General features: G+C 39.3%; 1 protein-coding gene across 1 annotated transcript in view; it reads right to left on the bottom strand.

Annotated features, from left to right (window-relative positions):
* MYO1B (myosin IB) overlaps positions 1-19,616 on the bottom strand; it is a 90,473-nt gene that overhangs the window by 54,979 nt on the left and 15,878 nt on the right. The window contains exon 3 of the mRNA XM_009069576.1: positions 1,785-1,879. Coding sequence (XP_009067824.1) covers positions 1,785-1,879 — 95 coding nt within the window. The remainder of the gene's footprint in view (positions 1-1,784; positions 1,880-19,616) is intronic.

The following is a 19,616-nucleotide window of genomic DNA, read 5'->3' as shown; positions in this document are numbered from 1 at the left end:
GACCAATAAAGACACCAGGAAGGGAATCATCACCTTAACATCTCAAAATGTTTAAATACACCACTTGTTCTGGTGATGTACCATGTTTTCTTGCCCAATGTCATTATCAATAAACATGCAGTAAAACAACAAAGTTGGAAGCAAATAAGAAGACCCAGCTGACGACAGTTCAGTTTCAGATCTTGCAATGCAAAAATGACAAATGTTCTGGAATCAAAAATCTAAACCAGAGCCATGTATTATCTGTAAAAAGAAGTTTGTTTCCTCAACTCTAGGAACTTCCTCTCCATCCCCCCTTATTAATCTTTTTTTGCAAAGAAAACCTGACTTCTCAGCTAACAGCCCCATTTCAGCAACAATAGCTACATCAAATATTAAGATAATATCACAGACTCCAAGTGGATTATTGGCTTGAATTTCAAACCCAATATTATTCTGTACTTACCTTTATAAGGAATTAATAATTCATATTATGCCCCCACGACTATGAAAATCACAGAACAGTCAGAATCTCTACACAAATCTAAACCTACCGTTTACATATGGAGAAGTTCAGAAACTCAACCACCTTTCAAATGAATCAATGAATAAAACGTGTACCTCAGTTGTATGAGGTGCTTGGTAATTAACAGTTCCTGAGGACTCCTTTCTGAGTCTGATCTCTAACAATCACATCATTAAGAACTTGATTGTTTTAAAACACACTTTTACTGATCACACATGCATTTTCACATTCAGAGCCAGGTTGGATAAAGCCTTGAGCAACCTGGTCTGGTGGGAGGTGTTCCTGCCCATGACAGCAGGGGGTTGAGACTAGATGATCTCTAAGGTCCATTTCAACCCCTTAACATTCTATAATTATTGAACTGTGAATAAGGATTGTGTTACAGGACTTCAAGACCTCTCAACTAGATGTCTCTAATCAAAGACAACCAAAGATGAAGCCAACAGTTCACATTTTCACAAAACTCTTGGAAAGCAACTTCTCATTACCCACTTAAAATCTTGCTCAGAATAAGCACACAAAGCTCCACATTTTGTCAGATTCAAAGGACAAATCTCTCCAATTCCTTGGAAACAGATGTATGTCTTCCTACCCGCTGCCTCTTTTGCAAGTCACCTCTGTTTTAAACTGCTATTTTAGAAAATAACTGGCTTCTTTCTTTTTTAAGGTCTACCTAAAATGTACTGCAGTTATGCAATCCTCACTTGGTTTCTAACATTCCAGTTTAAAACTTAGCAGACATTTTCAAGGAAATTTCAGCTTTGCCTAAGAAACACAGTGTTCTGGTATGCAAGCCAATCTTAGAACTGCAGCTTAGCACTGCATGCAATAAAAGCTGATAAAATGTCCAAAGTAATCAGCTGCTATTATTTCTTTTCCTTGGATAAATAATATAATCCAGTCTAAATGCATATATTTATTGAAAGACAAGTGAAAGTATCAAGTTTAGAAAAACAAGAGCATTCCATTTTCTACATCTTTGTGTTTCCAAGTGGGAGAGCCTAAACGATTTCTGGCCATTCCAATACTCTCTCACAAATCAGTATTACTTTGGCATGACTCTGCATACTGATGATGACACTGCATTAGCATGGGATTGGACTTCATCATGGTGACAATATGAAAAAACACTAGTTTGTGTAAATTCACACTTACAGCAACAGCATGACAGCATTGATTTTCTGCAACTGCCAGACAAAAAGATACTGCTATCTCTCAACTCAGCACCATTTTGCAAAACTCTGAATGTTTTTTTAATAAGATCTAAACTGCTCCTTACCTGTTTTACCAGCTCCACTCTCTCCTGTGATAAGGATGCACTGGTCCTTGCCCTGGTCCATTAGAGATCTGTAAGCTTCATCAGACAGAGCAAAGCTGCAAAGTAAGAAAGAATCAATTGAGAATCAGAAAAAAATCCAAACACCAACAACAATTACAATCTGTTCCTCACACATCAAGGCGGGGGGAAAATAAACAACAACAAAACAAATGTTCCATAAGGGGTGAAGCATTCATGTTTCAGAGTATAAAGACCCACAGAAGCAAAATGGATACTTTTTCTCAGAGGCTTATTCAAACTTTCTCCAAAAAAACCTGTAAAGTTTTACGGAAATGTAGGTAACTTTTTTCCTTGCACAAGATGTCAGTGTACCAACATGACTTGTACCATCTGAAGACATCCAAGAAAAAAGAAACAGGAGAATCCTGAGCACTAGCAATATCATAAGCTGCAATTCCTACTCAGTATGAAGAAATCTCACAACCTTATAAAATATCAAGCATTTTAAGCATTTGGGTATAGCTGGACTTTTGCATGAATATACAGAATTATTTCCCAATAACTCATGTGCGTCCTCCAATAACAATGTGTGATATCATGTAGTGAAACTAAAGAATACAGTAAGAACCAACAGCTTTCCTGTACCAGGGCTGTCTTTTCCTGGAGCTCCAAAATTCATGACCCTAAAACTCCTTGGCTGCAATTTGAGTCAAGATGTGCTTTGTTTCCATGCAGCAACATATATTTTGGAGAAATGCAGATGTGTTACTTATATTTAGTTCACTAGAGCAGTCATTTTGAGACAGAGGAAAAAGTAAAGATTTTCTTTCAAATGCATTTTTCAATTCATGGAATAAAGGACTCTGAAAACTAAGCATTAGAACCCCTTGGAAAAACTTAGGCAAATAGTTTCTGAAAAAGGACATAAAGGCAAAATCCAAATAAAAAGGCACACTTGCATTACACAGTTAAAGAAAAAAATCTGATAGGCAAACACAGCATATTTTTGCATCTAATAAACATCTGTTCAACAGGCCAAGAGCCTTGTTAAATTACTGCACCTAGTAAAATATTTAGTGTTTGTATGTACTTAAAGGTGGATATTATTTATTATTTACAACAAACAAACCTTGTATGAAAACCAGAACTGAACTCTGAGGTCAATCTAAAATGCATAATCATTGCAGGTTCAATGCACTTTTTAGAAACTTGATTCTTTACTCTGCAACAGCTCAGGACCTTTGCATTCAGCTGATAACTGCAAACAGATCAAGTATTTGTTTTGAACAGCGTAGCCATATAGAGCTTTCACAGGGAACCACAGCCCCTCTATAGAAAAGCTCTTTGTTGTACCACCAGTTAGGGGAAGCATGGTAACACAATGCAAGCAGTGAGAGCCACACAGAACCTTTTCCAGAGGCTCCTATTGCTGCAGTTTAAAAGCTTCAAATATTAAACCTACATATACTAATATTAGTCCATACTTATTGCTACCACTGTCCCTTAGCTCCAGGCTTCTCTCCCCAAAATGTTTATAAACAGCATATCATGTTGTTCTCAATTTACCATCACGTGCATATGCAGCACCATTTCTACTTCCTCATCTCTCCTCAGTATTAGATTCATCTTGTATTTGCTTATTTGGGGGTTGGTTTTGTTTGCTTGTTTATTTTTATGGTCACATCATGTTACCAGCTCAGCCCACCCTGAAAGAGACCAGTGTACTAAGCAAGGGATATTCTGAAAAATTTGGAATCTGGGTAAATGAAATACCTTGTGTCTCCTTCACTACTAAGCAGTAACATGTTCCCCTCCCTCTCTAATACCTGCCAGGGATGTTTATGTCATTGATTTCCCACCCTTTGTGTCCCTCTTCTCTTCTGCAGCACATCTGTCTAGCTATGTGACCCACCCAGGGCTCCATCCCTCTCAGTGCTTTTCTTGCCAACTGACTTTGTTCATGGCACTAAATTACAGTTCTTCTCTCTGCACAGATGGCTGGGCCATCCATTTAACAACCACGATCAAAGGTCATTAACTTCTTTTGATACATATACCATTGAACCTAAAGACTGATCTCTCAAAGCTTAACACTGCTATGGTGATTAAAGCATTTGAACTCAGTTCAGCTGGAGGAGAAAATGTGTTTATGACAAAGTAGTAGGCTGCAATGTTTTTAGCATTACAAGAAAGACTGTGATATGGCCAACATGCTGGACAGCTAGCAAAAAAAATAGTTTCTTCTGCTGCTGAGAGACCATGACACAATTTCTGGCATCCACTTTACTGTCCAGAATCCAAACTACAGTAGCAATAACACTTGACCAGACTCTCTTACAGGACATATTTAGGAAATTAGTAATATTTGTTGATTGCTGCTGCAGATATACTTGTAAATTGCAGAGTACAATGCACAGCCCTCAGAAAAGCTTATTGCAGCACACATTACCTTCCTTTTTGCAAGAAAAAGATGAAAAGCAGTGGATGAAGATGAAAGACATAAAACTGCACTGAGCATTCATGGTCCATGTGGGACATACTTCACACTAAAGCTGTGATTTCCACAGGTTTTATTGAGGAAATTGTCTTTCATCAGAAAAGTATGACCCTGAGATGCTTTTCAAATTTACAAACTGGATAGCTCTTTCTGTGACTGCTGTCCTTCAAACAATGTCAGCCATCAACCGATATTTCACTGTTGAAACAACTTTCTGGGCAGTAGTTTCACACTGGAAAATGAAGTCCAAGCACAGAGAAAGAATTCTCTCTGTTGATATACTGAGTTGCAAGTTAATCAGCTTAGTACCCATTCATCTTTTCTAATACACTGAATTTAAGTTTCACAACAGCTCCTGTCAAAATGTATTTTCCTGCTTGATGTATTTATTAACTTCCTGCACTGCACAGTCAAAAAACACTAAATCATGTTTTTTCTGCTTCCTTCACAGAGAAACTGAGAGTCTGATAATGCAATGATGCCTCTGAAGTTAGAGACAAGAGGGGGATTTCATTCAGTTCTGGTTTTATTCAATCTAGTCAGAGACACTTGGCATACATTATCATTTTCTCCAATCTACACAATCCACCAAATTCCAACACTCCCCCAGCACAACAAATATTAGCTACTACAAACAAAGGAAAAATAAGTCCTCTCATTTTGGAAGAAGTTTTGCGTATGTACTTATGAAAGTTACCTAGTAGAAGTGTGCTAAGATCTATGTCTGATGTTTTAACCACTGTTCCAACAAATAAATTGGAGGAGGAATAACCAAGAGTCTATTTAAATAACTAAGATTGCCTTGTGTTTCTGGCATTGCATAAACAGCATTAGGCACATTTAAGTGAGAGACTGAACAAAGATCTTTATCTCAAAGAAAAAGACAGATCTAGTCACATGCCATGTTGACTTTCATGGCACACCATTACGCCTCACAGTCCTTCCCATCTAATATTGCCTAGACAAAACAAACAAACAAAATCAAACTTTGTGTCCTTCAGTTCAAACTCTTATCTGATCAAAAAAATGTAATTTCATGTTGTTGTCTGTTTGTTAAAAAATAACTTCATTTAAGGTCATTTTAGTTTAACACATTTTAACACACTACAGACCACAAAGAATCCTTCTATTCTTTCCCTTTTAGCAACATTAAGAGAGACAGCTCTGTAAAGTCAACATTTGCAACTACAGATTTAAGCCACATACCACTCTTCAAGCCACCTCACAATTACAGAGCCTAAGTAAAATTTTAGAATAGTTTGTAGTTTAGAAAGCAGTTATAAACCATGTGTTTTGAGTTAGCTGGTGCATGTGTCAGCAGTGTCATTTACCATACCTTATAATAAGCTCTCCTTTGATTTTTAGGTTTTCATGAAAGCAGATTGCATTCTCCTCCCACAAACACAGAAATATTTACTGGAGTTCACTTTTAGCTAAGACTTAAGTATAGAAGCAATTTGAGATTGAAACGCCACCCACACCTAGCTCAGTAAGAAGGCTCTACTCTTTTATAGCACAGCCTTTTCAGCCCGAGTTCCAGATGGCCAGATCTGTCACAAAGTCCTCACCCAAAAATTCTAACAAAGGGAAACAGCATAGGCCTCCAAGCAGGATTTCCAAAGAGCTCTGGCAATTATCAGCATCTCTATGCTGAAACAAAACACTGGGGTCAGGAAGAGACAGAGCAAGGCTTCCACCCACCCATCCCAAAACAAGCATCAAGTACTAGCACTGCATTTGAACACTGCAGACTGCATCCACAATTGTGACTGCACTCACTATTGCACCAAGGGTAAAAACCCTGCTCTTATTGCCATATATTCAGCTCATGGGAGCAACCTTTCTATCATCTTTTTCGTTTAAGTCACCTACTGGTGGTACTTTCTGCTATCATTTCATTCTTCCTCTCATTTTTCTGAGCATTCTCAATTAACAGTAGTTAGCTAACACTATATTAAATTCCCTCCCATTGGTCTTCTCATGTACTGATAGAGTGACTTCATTCCATCTGCACTTGGTGTTGCTTTGATTCAGAGATTCTTGGTCCCCATTTTAGAACATCTGTTGCTTAATCTTGACTGGCAACTGCCAACTCATTTGCTACTTTCAACAGAAATTAAAACCTCTCTTCTTGACCATTCCTCCTCCTAACTTCTCAGTTATTTTGGCTCAACTGTGTCTAAACACACTGACAGGATACTAGAAGTCAGTATGTATCAAAGGCTACACCATGCTAGACTTAAGAACAGCAGTAAAATGTAAATTGTGTACACATGTTTAATATAAATTTAACACAAAATATAATTATTTCAAGTTTAATTTAGAGCATCATTTCACTTCCTTCTCTTTCTGAATGCATAGAAGTGCTCAGTAAGAGGGTAACAGCAAACAAACAGCAAACATGACTTCCTTCTCTCACGACATGCAGTGGGAAAACATCAGAATCAGTTTGTTTGAGTTAAGAAGAATGGAAGCAGATTTTATAAAGTGCTTTGAGACTTTACACTGTAAATCATCAGTATTTGCTATATATGTTCCCCCACCCATTGAAGCTCAGTGGAAAATTCACCATTCAGGAAAAACAACTCTAAGAGATTATTTATAGTATTAGCTCATAGTGTAGAATCATTTAATCTAATTGCCCTAAGGATAAAAAGTGTACTCCATTTTTCATAATTACAAACTGCCTCATGTTCAGCACTTTGACACACTTGAAAAGGATGATTATCCTGGCACTGGTGTGAATAAAGTAACAGCTGAATTGATAGAGCATCAGCTAGGATAGACCTTCACAGGCAAGCAGCTGCTCTTTCAGAACTGCCAATCAGGAAAAAAGAACAAGTTTAAACACCAGGATAAAGAGGTGTGCTACAACAGATGGAAAGGCTTTTCTCCTATTCATATGCTCCAATTTTATTTTCCTAGTGAGCACAGAAACCTGTTTTATCAACAATACTATGAGGCTAATACACACAGCAGAATGCTACCTCCTGCACAGGCCTCTCCACTTGGTTATTCATGTTAGCAACTGATGTTGTTAGATGCAAAATAAAGCCCAAAACTGTGTAAATCAGCCCATTTGGTTTGTAAGAAGCAGCTGTAGTTTGGCAGAGGTAGAGATGGGAAGGGAGAACAGGACAAAGCCATTCGATTTTCAAGAGTAAAACACTTTAGAACACAAGCTAATATTAAGCTGCAGAGACATATTTTTTATTCCAGTAGACTGGGAATGTAATCTACTCTCTCCAATGCTCATATATACGCTGCAGGTTTAGCAGAAGACTTGTTTCAGGTTAATATTCTGATGTTTGGAGAAAAAGAATAAACTGCACTTTCTGAAAATCTTGTCTATCTCAGACAAGCAGATTTTAGATATGTTCAATGGACTTTAACTCAAAAACCTCTCTACAGAGAGGTCCAGCCAATGCTTCTCCAAACATCATGCCTGCACAGTCTCCCAGCTCACCACAGCCTAGTATGCTCCTGATCCTTATGCTTCTTGTAGGATGGCACACATTTCCCCAGCACCCTTGGTGTTACGGAAAACCGAACCAACAGGTGTGTCTCCAGTCCTGGTGACGTTATCCATGGAACACAAAGTTCAGTTTGGCATACCAGGGTGTACCAAACTGAACTAACATGGACTGGGGCAGTTGTACACACCATAAACATCTGCAGCTGCACACAAACAACAGGTATAACTTGCAACTTAGTCTGCCCGAATAAGGGAATTTAAACAGCAAACTCCTATTTGGAGCAGGTTCTTGTTGCCAGCTGAAGTGAAGATACACATAAATGAAGGTGTGGCAGGGAAGCAAGTACCTCCCTGTTTTCCACAAGAGCAGCTTGGCCTGGATTCCTCCCTGACTAGTCCCATTGAAATTACATCAGCCAGCTGGATGGCACATAACTATCACCTCCTCACCCATGCTAACACTCAGCTCATGGGTCTAGTATGAACAGGAACTCCCAATTTCACAGCATTAACCAGATGAGTTTGGAACCAAAACAATCTCTTGCCCCAAACACCAGTCTGCATTACCCAAGGCAACCAGCTCTAGCATGGTCATACAGGAGGACACAGGCTGAGAAAGTTGGGGCTATTCAGCCTGGAGAAGAGAAGGTTTTATGGGGGATCTCATAGATGGGTCTAGTATGAACAGGAACTCCCAATTTCACAGCATTAACCAGATGAGTTTGGAACCAAAACAATCTCTTGCCCCAAACACCAGTCTGCATTACCCAAGGCAACCAGCTCTAGCATGGTCATACAGGAGGACACAGGCTGAGAAAGTTGGGGCTATTCAGCCTGGAGAAGAGAAGGTTTTATGGGGGATCTCATAGCAGTATCTGAAGAGGCCTGAAGCTAGAGTAGAGAGGGACTCTTGGTTAGGAACTGTAGTGATAGGAAAAGGAGTAATGGGTATAAATTGAAAGAGGGGAAATTTAGATTAGATACCAGGAAGATGTTTTTTAATGTGAGGATGGTGAGACACTGGCACAGGTTGCCCAGGAAGGCTGTGAATGCTGCAGCTCTGGCAGTGTTCAAAGCCAGGTTGGATAAAGCCTTGAGCAACCTGGTCTGGTGGGAGGTGTCCCTGGCCAGGGCAGGGGGTTGGGAGTACATGATCTCTAAGGTCCACTCCAGCAACTTAACGTACTATGATACTGTGACAGTTGGGTCTCTCACAGACCTACGCCAAATCAGTCTGCTGTAATGCGTACTGCACAGATTTCAAGTTTCTAGGGGGAAAAGGCATTTCTTCTTACAGAACCAGCAATTTCATTTCTTTGAAGTACAGGAAATGTTTTCTATTGTTTTATCAAAAAAAGTCATTCAATTAGATGCTTATTTGCTACCATGAATCAACAATTGCATACTTGATTTAATGACTGCCTAAACTAGCCAACTCCTTATGCTCAAGTGTTTTTACTGCGAAACTACATGCTGAAGCCTTTTGGTAGCCATATTCTGTCTCAGAAGCTCAGGCTTTACCCTGAACTCCTAAGCCTGACTACACTACACAAGTCTGCAGCCACCAGCAGGGGAAACAAAATCATGGCACACCAGAAATGCTGATGGCAAGCTATTCATGGTTATCCATGGACCTTCTGAAGCTTTGCAGTCCCTGAGGCTGGGCCTGTAAAAAAAAAAATCAGGATTTATTCCATTAACAAGCACCTTCCCCAGTTCAAATAGAGTAGCAAAGGGTCAGACAGCTGAACAGTAAGGGAACAGAGGTGCAAACTGATTTGCCATGCTTGGCTTCTGGCAGAGTTTAACCTGAGGGCACAATATTATTTAAGATCCAGTTTACTAAATTTCATTTACTTGGTAGCAGATTTGAATTGCACCTCTGAGTTCTTGCATATATGTGGAAATGAGGACCTGGTGGGACAGGGAGGAAAAGGGGGAGCTGGGGAAAACAGTCATTCCCTTTTCTGCACTGAACTATGCACTCTCAATATTTTTACAGAACATTCAATTAGTGTCTGTACCTAATACAGGATGTGTCTGAAACACAGGGAAGTTCACTGTTCAAACACATGTGTTCAGTTCATGTTAGCTTTGACCAAATTTTACATGAAAGAAATCCTTTTCAGTAGAACAAGACATGCTTCGAGTATGCTGCTGCACCATGAGAATAGCATGCTAGAAGTAAACTCCCCCAACATAACTATACTTCACCTTGCCTTAGGTGGCTAGACATAATATATATTCCATAAAAAGCAAACACTGCAAAACAATTATTCCTCATTTTTAAAATATGGATTGTGGCTAAACAAGGGTCCTTACAATTATCCATAGCTACTTCAGAAAAAATGGGCCCTGAGTACAGGTTAAATTAGATACTTAGAAGACAAGATTCTATAATCCTATTAGAAGAACAACAATTGTGATAGCTTGGCTCTTCCTGTACAGATGGGAATATGCTGTTAGTTGCTGGTTTTCCCTTTCTTTCTAAATTTATTTTTAAATAGGATGTGTTTTTGAGACTTATATTTTGTGCTTGTCCAAATCAGTGGCAGAGCACTGATTTGCTCCATGTAGAAATGCCAGCAACTTCTTGATCTCACAAATGAAACTGCAATAGGGTTATGCTTGTTGTAGGGTTTTCCCAGTACACAGAAGGGGAGAGTGCTGCTCTTATGATTTCACATGGAAAAATGTTTAGCAGTGTTCCATGCCTCTGCCTCAAAAACATACTCCTGCTTAGCAAGTAGAAAACACTGCTTGTATTTGCAGACTTAAGAAGCATCACCCTGAAGTCAGAAAGTAGAAATAAGTAATCTCCTCCTGATGCAGTGAGAACAGAGGTACAGTAAGTCAAGTTTTGACTTCCACAACAAACATTTATTGCTACCATGTGTTCATGCAAGGACTTCCCTTGCTGCAAGTAATTTTATTGCAGAAGTATTGATACTTTCCAGACAAGCTTATTCTACTTTGCAAGAAATTAAGAAGGATGAAAAAATTCCTTTATTCTAAAGTAATTGAACATGTTCCAGTACTCAGGGTAAGAAAAAACACTGAAGTGAGGTGCCCAGTTTCACATACTCACTTCATAGGAAGGGACATGCTTTAAAAGGTCTCACCTCACAGGACAACAGCATAATCTAGCACAAACTCCAGTATGCAGCTCATACCCAAGAGCTACATGATCTCACATAAAATGATACATCCTGGAATGACTTCAAAGCTGTCTGGTGAGACAGGTAAAGAGATGTCAGCCAGGCATTAGTGCAGTGGAAGGCAGCAGTTTGCCAGCACTCCACCAAGTCCATATCATAATACCAGAGAAAGAGAATCATAGGATGGCTTGGGTTACAAGGGACCTTAAAGATAATCTAATTCCAATCCCCTTGCCACAGACAGGGAACCTTCCCCTAGACCAGGTTGCTCAGAGCCCCATTCAACCTGGCCTTGAACACTTCCAGGGACAGGGCAGCCACAACTTCTCTGGGCAACCTATTCTGGTACCTCACCACCTTCACAGTAAAGAATGTATTCCTGATATCTAATCTAAACCTACCCTCTTTTTCAGTTTAAACCCATTCCTCCTTGTCCTGTGACTATACACTCTTGTAAAAAGTTTCTCCCCATCTTTCTTGTAGGCTCCCTTCAGGTACTGGAAGACCACAATTAGGTGACCCTGAAACCTTCCCTTCTTTAGAATGAACAAACCTAATTCTCTTGGCCTTTCCACATAGGAGAGACAGTCCATTTGTTTGATCATGGTCACTGTCCTTCCTGTGCTGAGGACCCTATAGCTGGATGCAGTAATACAGGTGGGGTCTCACCAGAGCAGAGTAGAGTATTCTCACATCCTCCTAGCTATTTGTAAGCTCAACTAAGTTGCTAATCATCAGCTTTGAAATAGGGACTCTAACAAAAGCAAGAATGCAGCTGCCCACAAGTTTATCAGAGACAACAGTGACAGAACTGCAAATATAAGTAATTCAGTTATCTGCAAAATATCTGAAAGGCGATGTCAACACTATGTAATTACATAGTTATGCTGCTACTCAGAGGAGCTACTGAATGTTTTAATGTTGCAAGTAGTTCTTAAATTCTCTTAACAAATCAAGGAGTTTGTTGAGAAGTTAAGAAGCCTTATGCAACTCAATTTCTGCCTCCCAGCTCTCTTTTTCAAACAAAGTACCTGTAATGAACCCCTGGGCAACACAGGCACTAAAGCTTATCTGAGCTTCTGTGAGCTTGTTCACTCAACTACAACATTGAGTTAACATGCCTATTCAGTCTGTGAATGGGATTTGTGGATATATGTCCAAAATTATCTTTCTCTGAATGGTCAAAGCAAGAAATAAAAAGCCTTCTTCAAACTGCTCAAACACAAAGCTTCAGTTCAGCCCACGTGGACTATTCCTAGAGACAATGTATCGCATCTACATCCTTGGCTGGACTCCTCATGCTCAAGAAATACGTCAATTGCACATGTCTGTTTTTCATCTAGTGGGTACTTTCTCAATAAGAATCATCCTGGAGTAATTATGATCTCCAGTTTGAACTCCACAAGGTTTAGCAACTAAAAATCATTTCTGTAGTATGTAAAACAAATATTGTGGATACAAGAAAAATGCAGATTTGAACTAATTTACTGAAATGACCACAATTAAACTGTCTTTGTAGTTCAGACTTTTGTTTGTAAACCCCAGTCCCAGCTCTCTTATCTATTCAAAACAGAAGTAAAAGATTATTCAGTGTGCTAGACAGTAAATATTAAGATTGTATATTTCCTGATTCCTAACATTAAAAAGTTTCTTTAATAATCCAAACTACATTAACCATGATATACCCAGAGCCTTTTTCATAATGTTGCCAATAAAAAGAGATTGCATGGAAAATGATCTGCCCCTGCTAAAGCTGAAATTTTGCTGAAGTTTCTTTAAGGTTTTAAACATTAGCTTTGTTTATGCTGTATCTAAAAATCACAGCAGAGGCTCCTAGCAGAGCAGATGGGCATTTCCTAGTATACTCTAAATTGTATTAAAAAAATAGAAGAAAAAAGACAACCATTAAACACAATGAGACACTTCCAATGAAAGGACAACAGCTGTGATTAATTGCAATTTGAAATCCCAGATCTTAAGAGAGTACCATGCTGCCAGTGCAGGAAAGGCATAATGAAAATTCTGGTTCATGTACACACAAGGCATAAAATGGGATTTGTCTAATTTCTGACAGCGCCTCTACCTGCCCTCACTTTTCAGACTGCATTTAAGAAGTGAAACACAGCAGTGTCTTTATAAGTACACCTCATTCTTTTCAGTGTGCAAAAAGTCTCAATATTCTAATGAAAAGAAAAATGAAGCTATTGAAACATTCTACTTCATGTGACAATGCGAATTAGTGTTCAAAAAAATATCTTAGCATTTTATGTCCTAAAAATATCAATGGCTTAGTATGAACACTAGACAGAACAATCCAGTTCCAGGAAAATGAGAGAAATAGGATCTGGCTAAAAAGTTCCCATTAGTTTAGACTACTGAAGCATTAACACACATCTCCAACATATATTAAGGCTTTTTTTCTTAATTATCTTTAGTCTAAAAATCTAGCCAAACCCCAAACTTTTTTTATGCTTACAAATAAACACAGACTATAACAAATACACTCACATGCAAAAAAAAAAAAAGAGAGAGAGATGGTCGCAGATAACTAAAAACATTTGACTCTCGATCCCTAACATGACTGAAGTCAAATGTGAAGTATGCTGTGTACAGAGGTATGGGTAAATATTTGAAAACAGTTCTGAAAACAAAGTTATTTTGTTGATGCTCTAAACCAGAAGTTAATTCATGAAGGATGCTCCAAGATTATTTTTCTTTTTACACCATGACAACAATTACGGAGTTACAGAAGCATCTGGAACAGATCATAGACTCTAGGGGTTGGAATGGACCTTTCATCTAGTCCCTGCCATGGGCAGGGACACCTCCTCACTCAATCAGGTTGCTCAAGGCTTCATCCAGCCTGGCCTTGAACACTGCCAGGGTCGGGGCAGATCTCAAGTTAAGTGTTTCCCTTACAAACTCACTACTCTTTAAAGGTACACAATTCCCTGGATTTTTCCAAGCTTTGTGAAGAAGCCCACTGGACACGCGAGTGTTGGCTAGGACCACACACAGCTCTCCAAATGAGAAACTGATGGATGAGCTCTACTGGAGCCAAGTGGGTCCTGACCAGAGCAGGGGCCTCTGGCAGCAGGATCTCAGGAGCTGTGACTGACAGCACTGCCAACTGGTATAGCTGTGGACACTCAAATGGTTTACGAGCCAGAGGATGTGGTGCTTTTGAATAATTTTGTCACGGCAGAACTGCTGTAGCTTTTGAGAGACCAAGAGATGCAGGAGGGTGAGACCAGAGGAAGTCAGTCCTCTTTGCCTCTTGGGATATTTTGGGAGAGTTTTGTCTTAATTCTTTTTATATCCCTGTAGTCTATATATATATATATACTCCTTTCTAGCCTAGGAAGTGTTTAAATGCCACAACAGCACAGAAATCCACCCTCACTCCACACAGCCTGTGTGCAAGCAGCTCAGGCAGCACCACCCCACCTGTGTGACAGCTCTGCAGCTAGACATGGCATCATAAATTCTCATCTTGGACATCCCATACCATGGACACTTAGAGAAAAATGACAGCACCAGTGCCATGCAACCAGAGTTTAAAGGGCCTTTTCATTTCTTAATTTAGACAGTGCTACTTAGAGGACCGATGGAAAGACTCATTCCAGTAGACTTTGGAATCCAATCTAAATGTCACTCCAGACAATTCTAAAAATTAAAATAAAGCACAACATTCATCCAGACACTGCTTTTTCAGGGTGTTCATACTTCTTGGGTGTTGGGTGCATTTTCGGGGCTTCCTTACAACCTCACATCCTGCTATAAACCAGTTCCTGTATTATTATTATGCATTATTACAAAATTTCATGCAATCTAATACCAGCAGCAAACAAGCAACCAGTGTTCTTATCAGTAAGGCTATATCCACCTCTGGAGGACTGGGCCAAGATGGCTGCACTATGTGCTATCCAAACCCACTAAAATATCCCTGCTCAAATTTCAGGAAAAAGCTAAATTTACTGCTGTATGCAAAAGAAACCCTGTTATATACCCTAAGCCTTCAAGTTGACAAATCACTTCCAAAATGCTCTTCAGAGAACCAGACAGCCATTTCAACACAGCCACATCAGAACTGCTTCCCTCAAAACTCTTATTTTCTCACAAGGACTTCTGAGGTCTTCTACCAAGTGTGAAATGTAGGAAACTCTGCATCCCATGCGTGGTGTGAGAACAGACTGAAATAGATGAGGCTCTTTCTCAGGCATGAATTCCTTCTGACTCTTAAAGCTTTGTCCCCTTTTCATCAATATGCTTGAGGGACTTACATTCATGGATACACCATATCCAGTGCTGCCTCACTGTAGAGGTTAAGAGAGCAATAAGCCTGACCCCTGCCAAAATAAGACTTCAGTGTTCTCTGTAGTGTTGGGTTTTTTCCCCTCCTTTTTTTGAATCCTTCCTGGCATGGGTTTAACAATTAGGTACTAGCAGTCCTCCCTAATTGATATTTATGATTTCTGTCAGCCATAGATGTTCCCTTCCTGCCCAGCAGTTAATTTTGCCAACTAACCCCTCAAGTGATCATCTTCCCTCAACTATAAATATCTCTGCTCAGCGACATGAACGAGTCCAAAGACTGAGTATCTGGAGAAGTTAGGAATTACCAGGAATAAGAACAAAGGGACTGCAAAAAGTGGATACTGCAAAGTGAATAAAATCATGGGGGGAGTGGTTAAAAGAATCATAAAAACAACTGGGTCGGAAGAGACCTCAAAGACCGAGGTCCAACCTTAGTGCTATGGTCTAGTAATGACAGTAAGTGCCACATCCAGTCTCATCTTAAAAACCTCCAGGGATGGTGAATCCACTACCTCCCCAGGCAGCACATTCCAATATCTGATTACTCTTTCTGTAAAAAAAAACTCTTCCTGATATCCAACCTAAACCTCCCCTGGCAGAGCTTGAGTCTGTACCCTCTTGTCCTACTGCTGATTGCCTAGGAGAAGAGACCAACCCCCACCTGACTCCAACCTCCTGTCAGGGAGTTGTAGAAGGTGATAAGGTCACCCCTGAGCCTCCTCTTCTCCAGGCTAAGTACAGTAAGGAAAGTACAAACTGAAACGGAAATGCTAAAATAAACATACTGGAGCAGTGAAGGACACCGAACTATGTCACAGGCCATCCCCTTCTTCAACAAATAAATACAGCTACTATGTATCTTAAAACTCAGCTACCTACAGGGAAAAGCTTAGTTTCGCATATAGCTACAAACTACCCTTCACAGCTCCGTAGTTACCATACCCCCTCAGACTAAAGTATTTGCTTGACATCAAGGAGAAAAAAGAGCTACTGTAACCTTGGTGTTTCCAAAGACATTTAATCCTGGAACAACAGCAAAAAAAAAACCCCAAACAAGCAAAAAAAAAAAAAAAAACAACAAACAACAAAACCCAACCAACAACCAAAAACAAAAGCCAGAAGCAAAAATACAACTTCCACACTCATCATTCACTTGGGCTCAAAACTTGGAAAGGAAACAGCAAAATGTATCTACTGTCAGAGTAACCGATTGCAGATATCCACAGGATAATGATTTGTTCTAATAATTATCTATATGACAAATGGGGAACATTACCAAGTTCCTCATTCTTGCATTTTAACAGCTATCAGGTTGTCATATTTATATCCTATACAAAGGCAAGCTGGTTTTATGGAGTTGCCTTCAAAAGTTTAAGTGTCTGAATTTGAAAGCTTCAAATGTAAAAGAATTCTCTTCAGAAATATCTGAACTAATTACAAGCAAGTAAAATATATAGCAAAATTGCCTAGGTAGAATTCAACAGATGTCTGATAAAAGCCACCTCCAGATTTTTCCTGTTGCCCTAGTCATTTACCCTAAAAACTTCAGGGCATAGCTAAAAAAGATATGCACACTGACTGAACTCTTAATTTGCTTGTAACTTGCCATTAGCAGTAGAGTTGCCACCTCTATTTTGTCCCTCAGCTTAAAATAATTCATGATTCTTCTAGAACAATCAGGTTGGGCCCCTCATAACAAAGGGAAGCAAAAAGTCACATGCTACCCTACCTCCCAGGGACAGAGGGCTGCTAGTAGCCAGGAGCTGATGTTAAGATAAGAAATGCAGGAAAGCAGCTACTCTGCAATCCCTTAAGGCAAATCTGTTACTGGTAGGAAAGTGATATGATGGTTACAAATACATGGTACAATAATCTATTTTATTTTCCACTGCATTCAGTTCAAAGATGACAGCAGCTGCCTTTGTCACTGCTGAAAAATCAATGTAAAATAGCAAGACAGACAGCTTGGTTTGCTCTCAAGTCTAGCTTACCCACAAGGTAAGCAAAGCAGCAATTACATGAACTGAAAGAATAATTAAATCAACTAAGAGAGCAGAACAGAAGTATAAGGACTGCACAAATCAAGCAGCAAATTGTTTGAACACTGTAATGTCATACTCTGCCCTGTTAAATTAGAGACAAGTTTGATCCTGCCTTGCAGATAAAGGCAAAACCAGCAAGATTAACAAAACTTAAAAAACAAAAACCCCAAAACAAAAACAACAACCCAACAAATAAAAATCTTATTCAACTTCCTATTACAACTATGGAAATAGCCACAGTCTACAAAAACAAGCATTCCAGGAGACCTAGAAAACTAACACTTTATTACATGGTGCCACAACAACAGTAGCGTAGAAGTGTATTTAGAGACAAATGAACTATTAAAACACAGTCTCTGTGATCAAATGTTATCAGGTGTAACACTATCCAAAATCACCTGACCAGAAACTTTCTCCCAGAAATTCAGTTTGGCTGCACATTCGAAGTGTGACTGTGGCCTTCCTCTAGTTTCCAAAGACCATATTTAAAAAAAAAAGAACAAAAACCAAACCCATCCAAACCCTGCAATTAAGTATGAACTGGCGTCACTGAAAGCCTCACTCACTCTCACAGACGCTCTTGAGGAAATACAAAGCAGATGACAAGGTGTTCACTCCCTCTTCTTTCAGATTAGGGCTAACAAAACAAGTGAACAGATTTTTCATTCCCATAAGTAAGTTTCCATCAATGACCATATGTGGAAAAAGCCTCCAGGTATGGATTTCCTTCATGGCATTATATAATTTTCTCTGTTTTTCCTTCTGTATTCATTTGCTTACCAAGCCTACTCCTTTACTGGGACAGTTGGCATTCTTGAGCACACCCTCCCTATATCCTCTATCAATCCATCACCCTGAAACACACATGGACCTCAAGCATAGACAGAAGGTCATACAAAACTACTGGAAAGTAACCAAAACATGATTTAGGTTCCTCACTTCCACACATAGCCAGAGCTGTGGGAATGTCCCATGGCAGACTGCTCTAGAGACACTAACACTTAAAACCTGGTGTTTCCAAACCTGAAGATTCTTTCCAATAAGCTCACTGGAGATTAATCATCATGCCAACAGGTAACAGCACATTTATTCCTGATAGAAGAGTTTTGGTGCCATCCTGACCCAGTTTCTATACGAATCTGAAACCAAACCTTTGCCAGATTTTTTTTTAATTAATTGTTTGAATTTTTCTAGCTAGCATTAGTAACAAATTTATATTATTTGTACAAAAGAGATGCTGAAAGAAGAAACACTATACATGATTTTATTTCTAGATATGCTTTGCAGGTTGTATATGTTAGTTTCCTTATAAACAGTCAAGAGCTTTGCTTTGCTCAGGATTACACAACAGGAACCAAGCACACTTAAATGGTGTAGTGGGCTTACCCACAATCAATATTTCTGAAGAGGCCATGGCTCAATGGAGATTAACACATCAAAGAAAAGTATGTACATCTCCACAAATCAATGTGGGGTTTTTTTAATCCCACATCAGAGCAAATACCACAAGCTGCAATTTGTCTCACAGCATCTCATCATTAAAGTTCCTGAGCAGCTAAAAAAAAACCACCTTGAAGATTGCAAGGTCTCTGTGGAAGTGCAGCAACCTCCCCAGATATGCCTGAACCCTGCTTTTAGCAGTGGCCTGCTACTGCCACATCAGCCAACCATAGAATTAGCTGAAAGCCAAAACCCAGTTCTTAGTCTGCACTGACCAGCATAGCAGGCAAGTGCCCTATTGGAGAACAGCCTAGGCATGGCTCCAGCAGGACTATATGGCCACTCTGGTGTGGCCATGGTCTATTAACCAGCATTCAAGGACCAGCTCCACATTCACAGAGTGAACAACTAGACTGGTGTGAATCCTTAAGTACAGCACAAGGTATTACATACTAAAGGGGATGAAAAGTTGTTTAGGCTTGTCAGAGATGACATAAGGCAGCCTACATAGCACTTACTTTATACACCTACTTTATACACCTACAATACTTTCCAAATATCTTTTAAAGATGGTGAGCAGTTTACCAATTTTAGCAGAAGCAAAAGTGACTCTCTTGATTCTGTAGTTCTACAGTTTGAAAACACTAACAGTAAAAGAAACCATAATAAAGACTATTTCCTAATCCTGTATTTTTAAAGATATTTTGTCTACTTAGCAGGTGTCAGGAGACAAAATTTTCATACAGAAGCAATACCAAAAAAAGAAAGTTTGTGGAGAGATCACATCTGTCCAAGACAAATTACGCTTATACTTTTCTTGACTTGGGACTCTACCCAAACATTCAAGGAAAATCTATTACTATCCTGCAGTCACGATCTGACAAAAGTTAAAAGTCAACGTTT

This window comes from Acanthisitta chloris, unplaced genomic scaffold, assembly GCF_000695815.1.
Source record: "Acanthisitta chloris isolate BGI_N310 unplaced genomic scaffold, ASM69581v1 scaffold9122, whole genome shotgun sequence".
In the NCBI taxonomy this organism is placed as follows: Eukaryota; Metazoa; Chordata; class Aves; order Passeriformes; family Acanthisittidae; genus Acanthisitta; species Acanthisitta chloris.
This window is presented reverse-complemented; position numbering and strand designations above follow the sequence as displayed.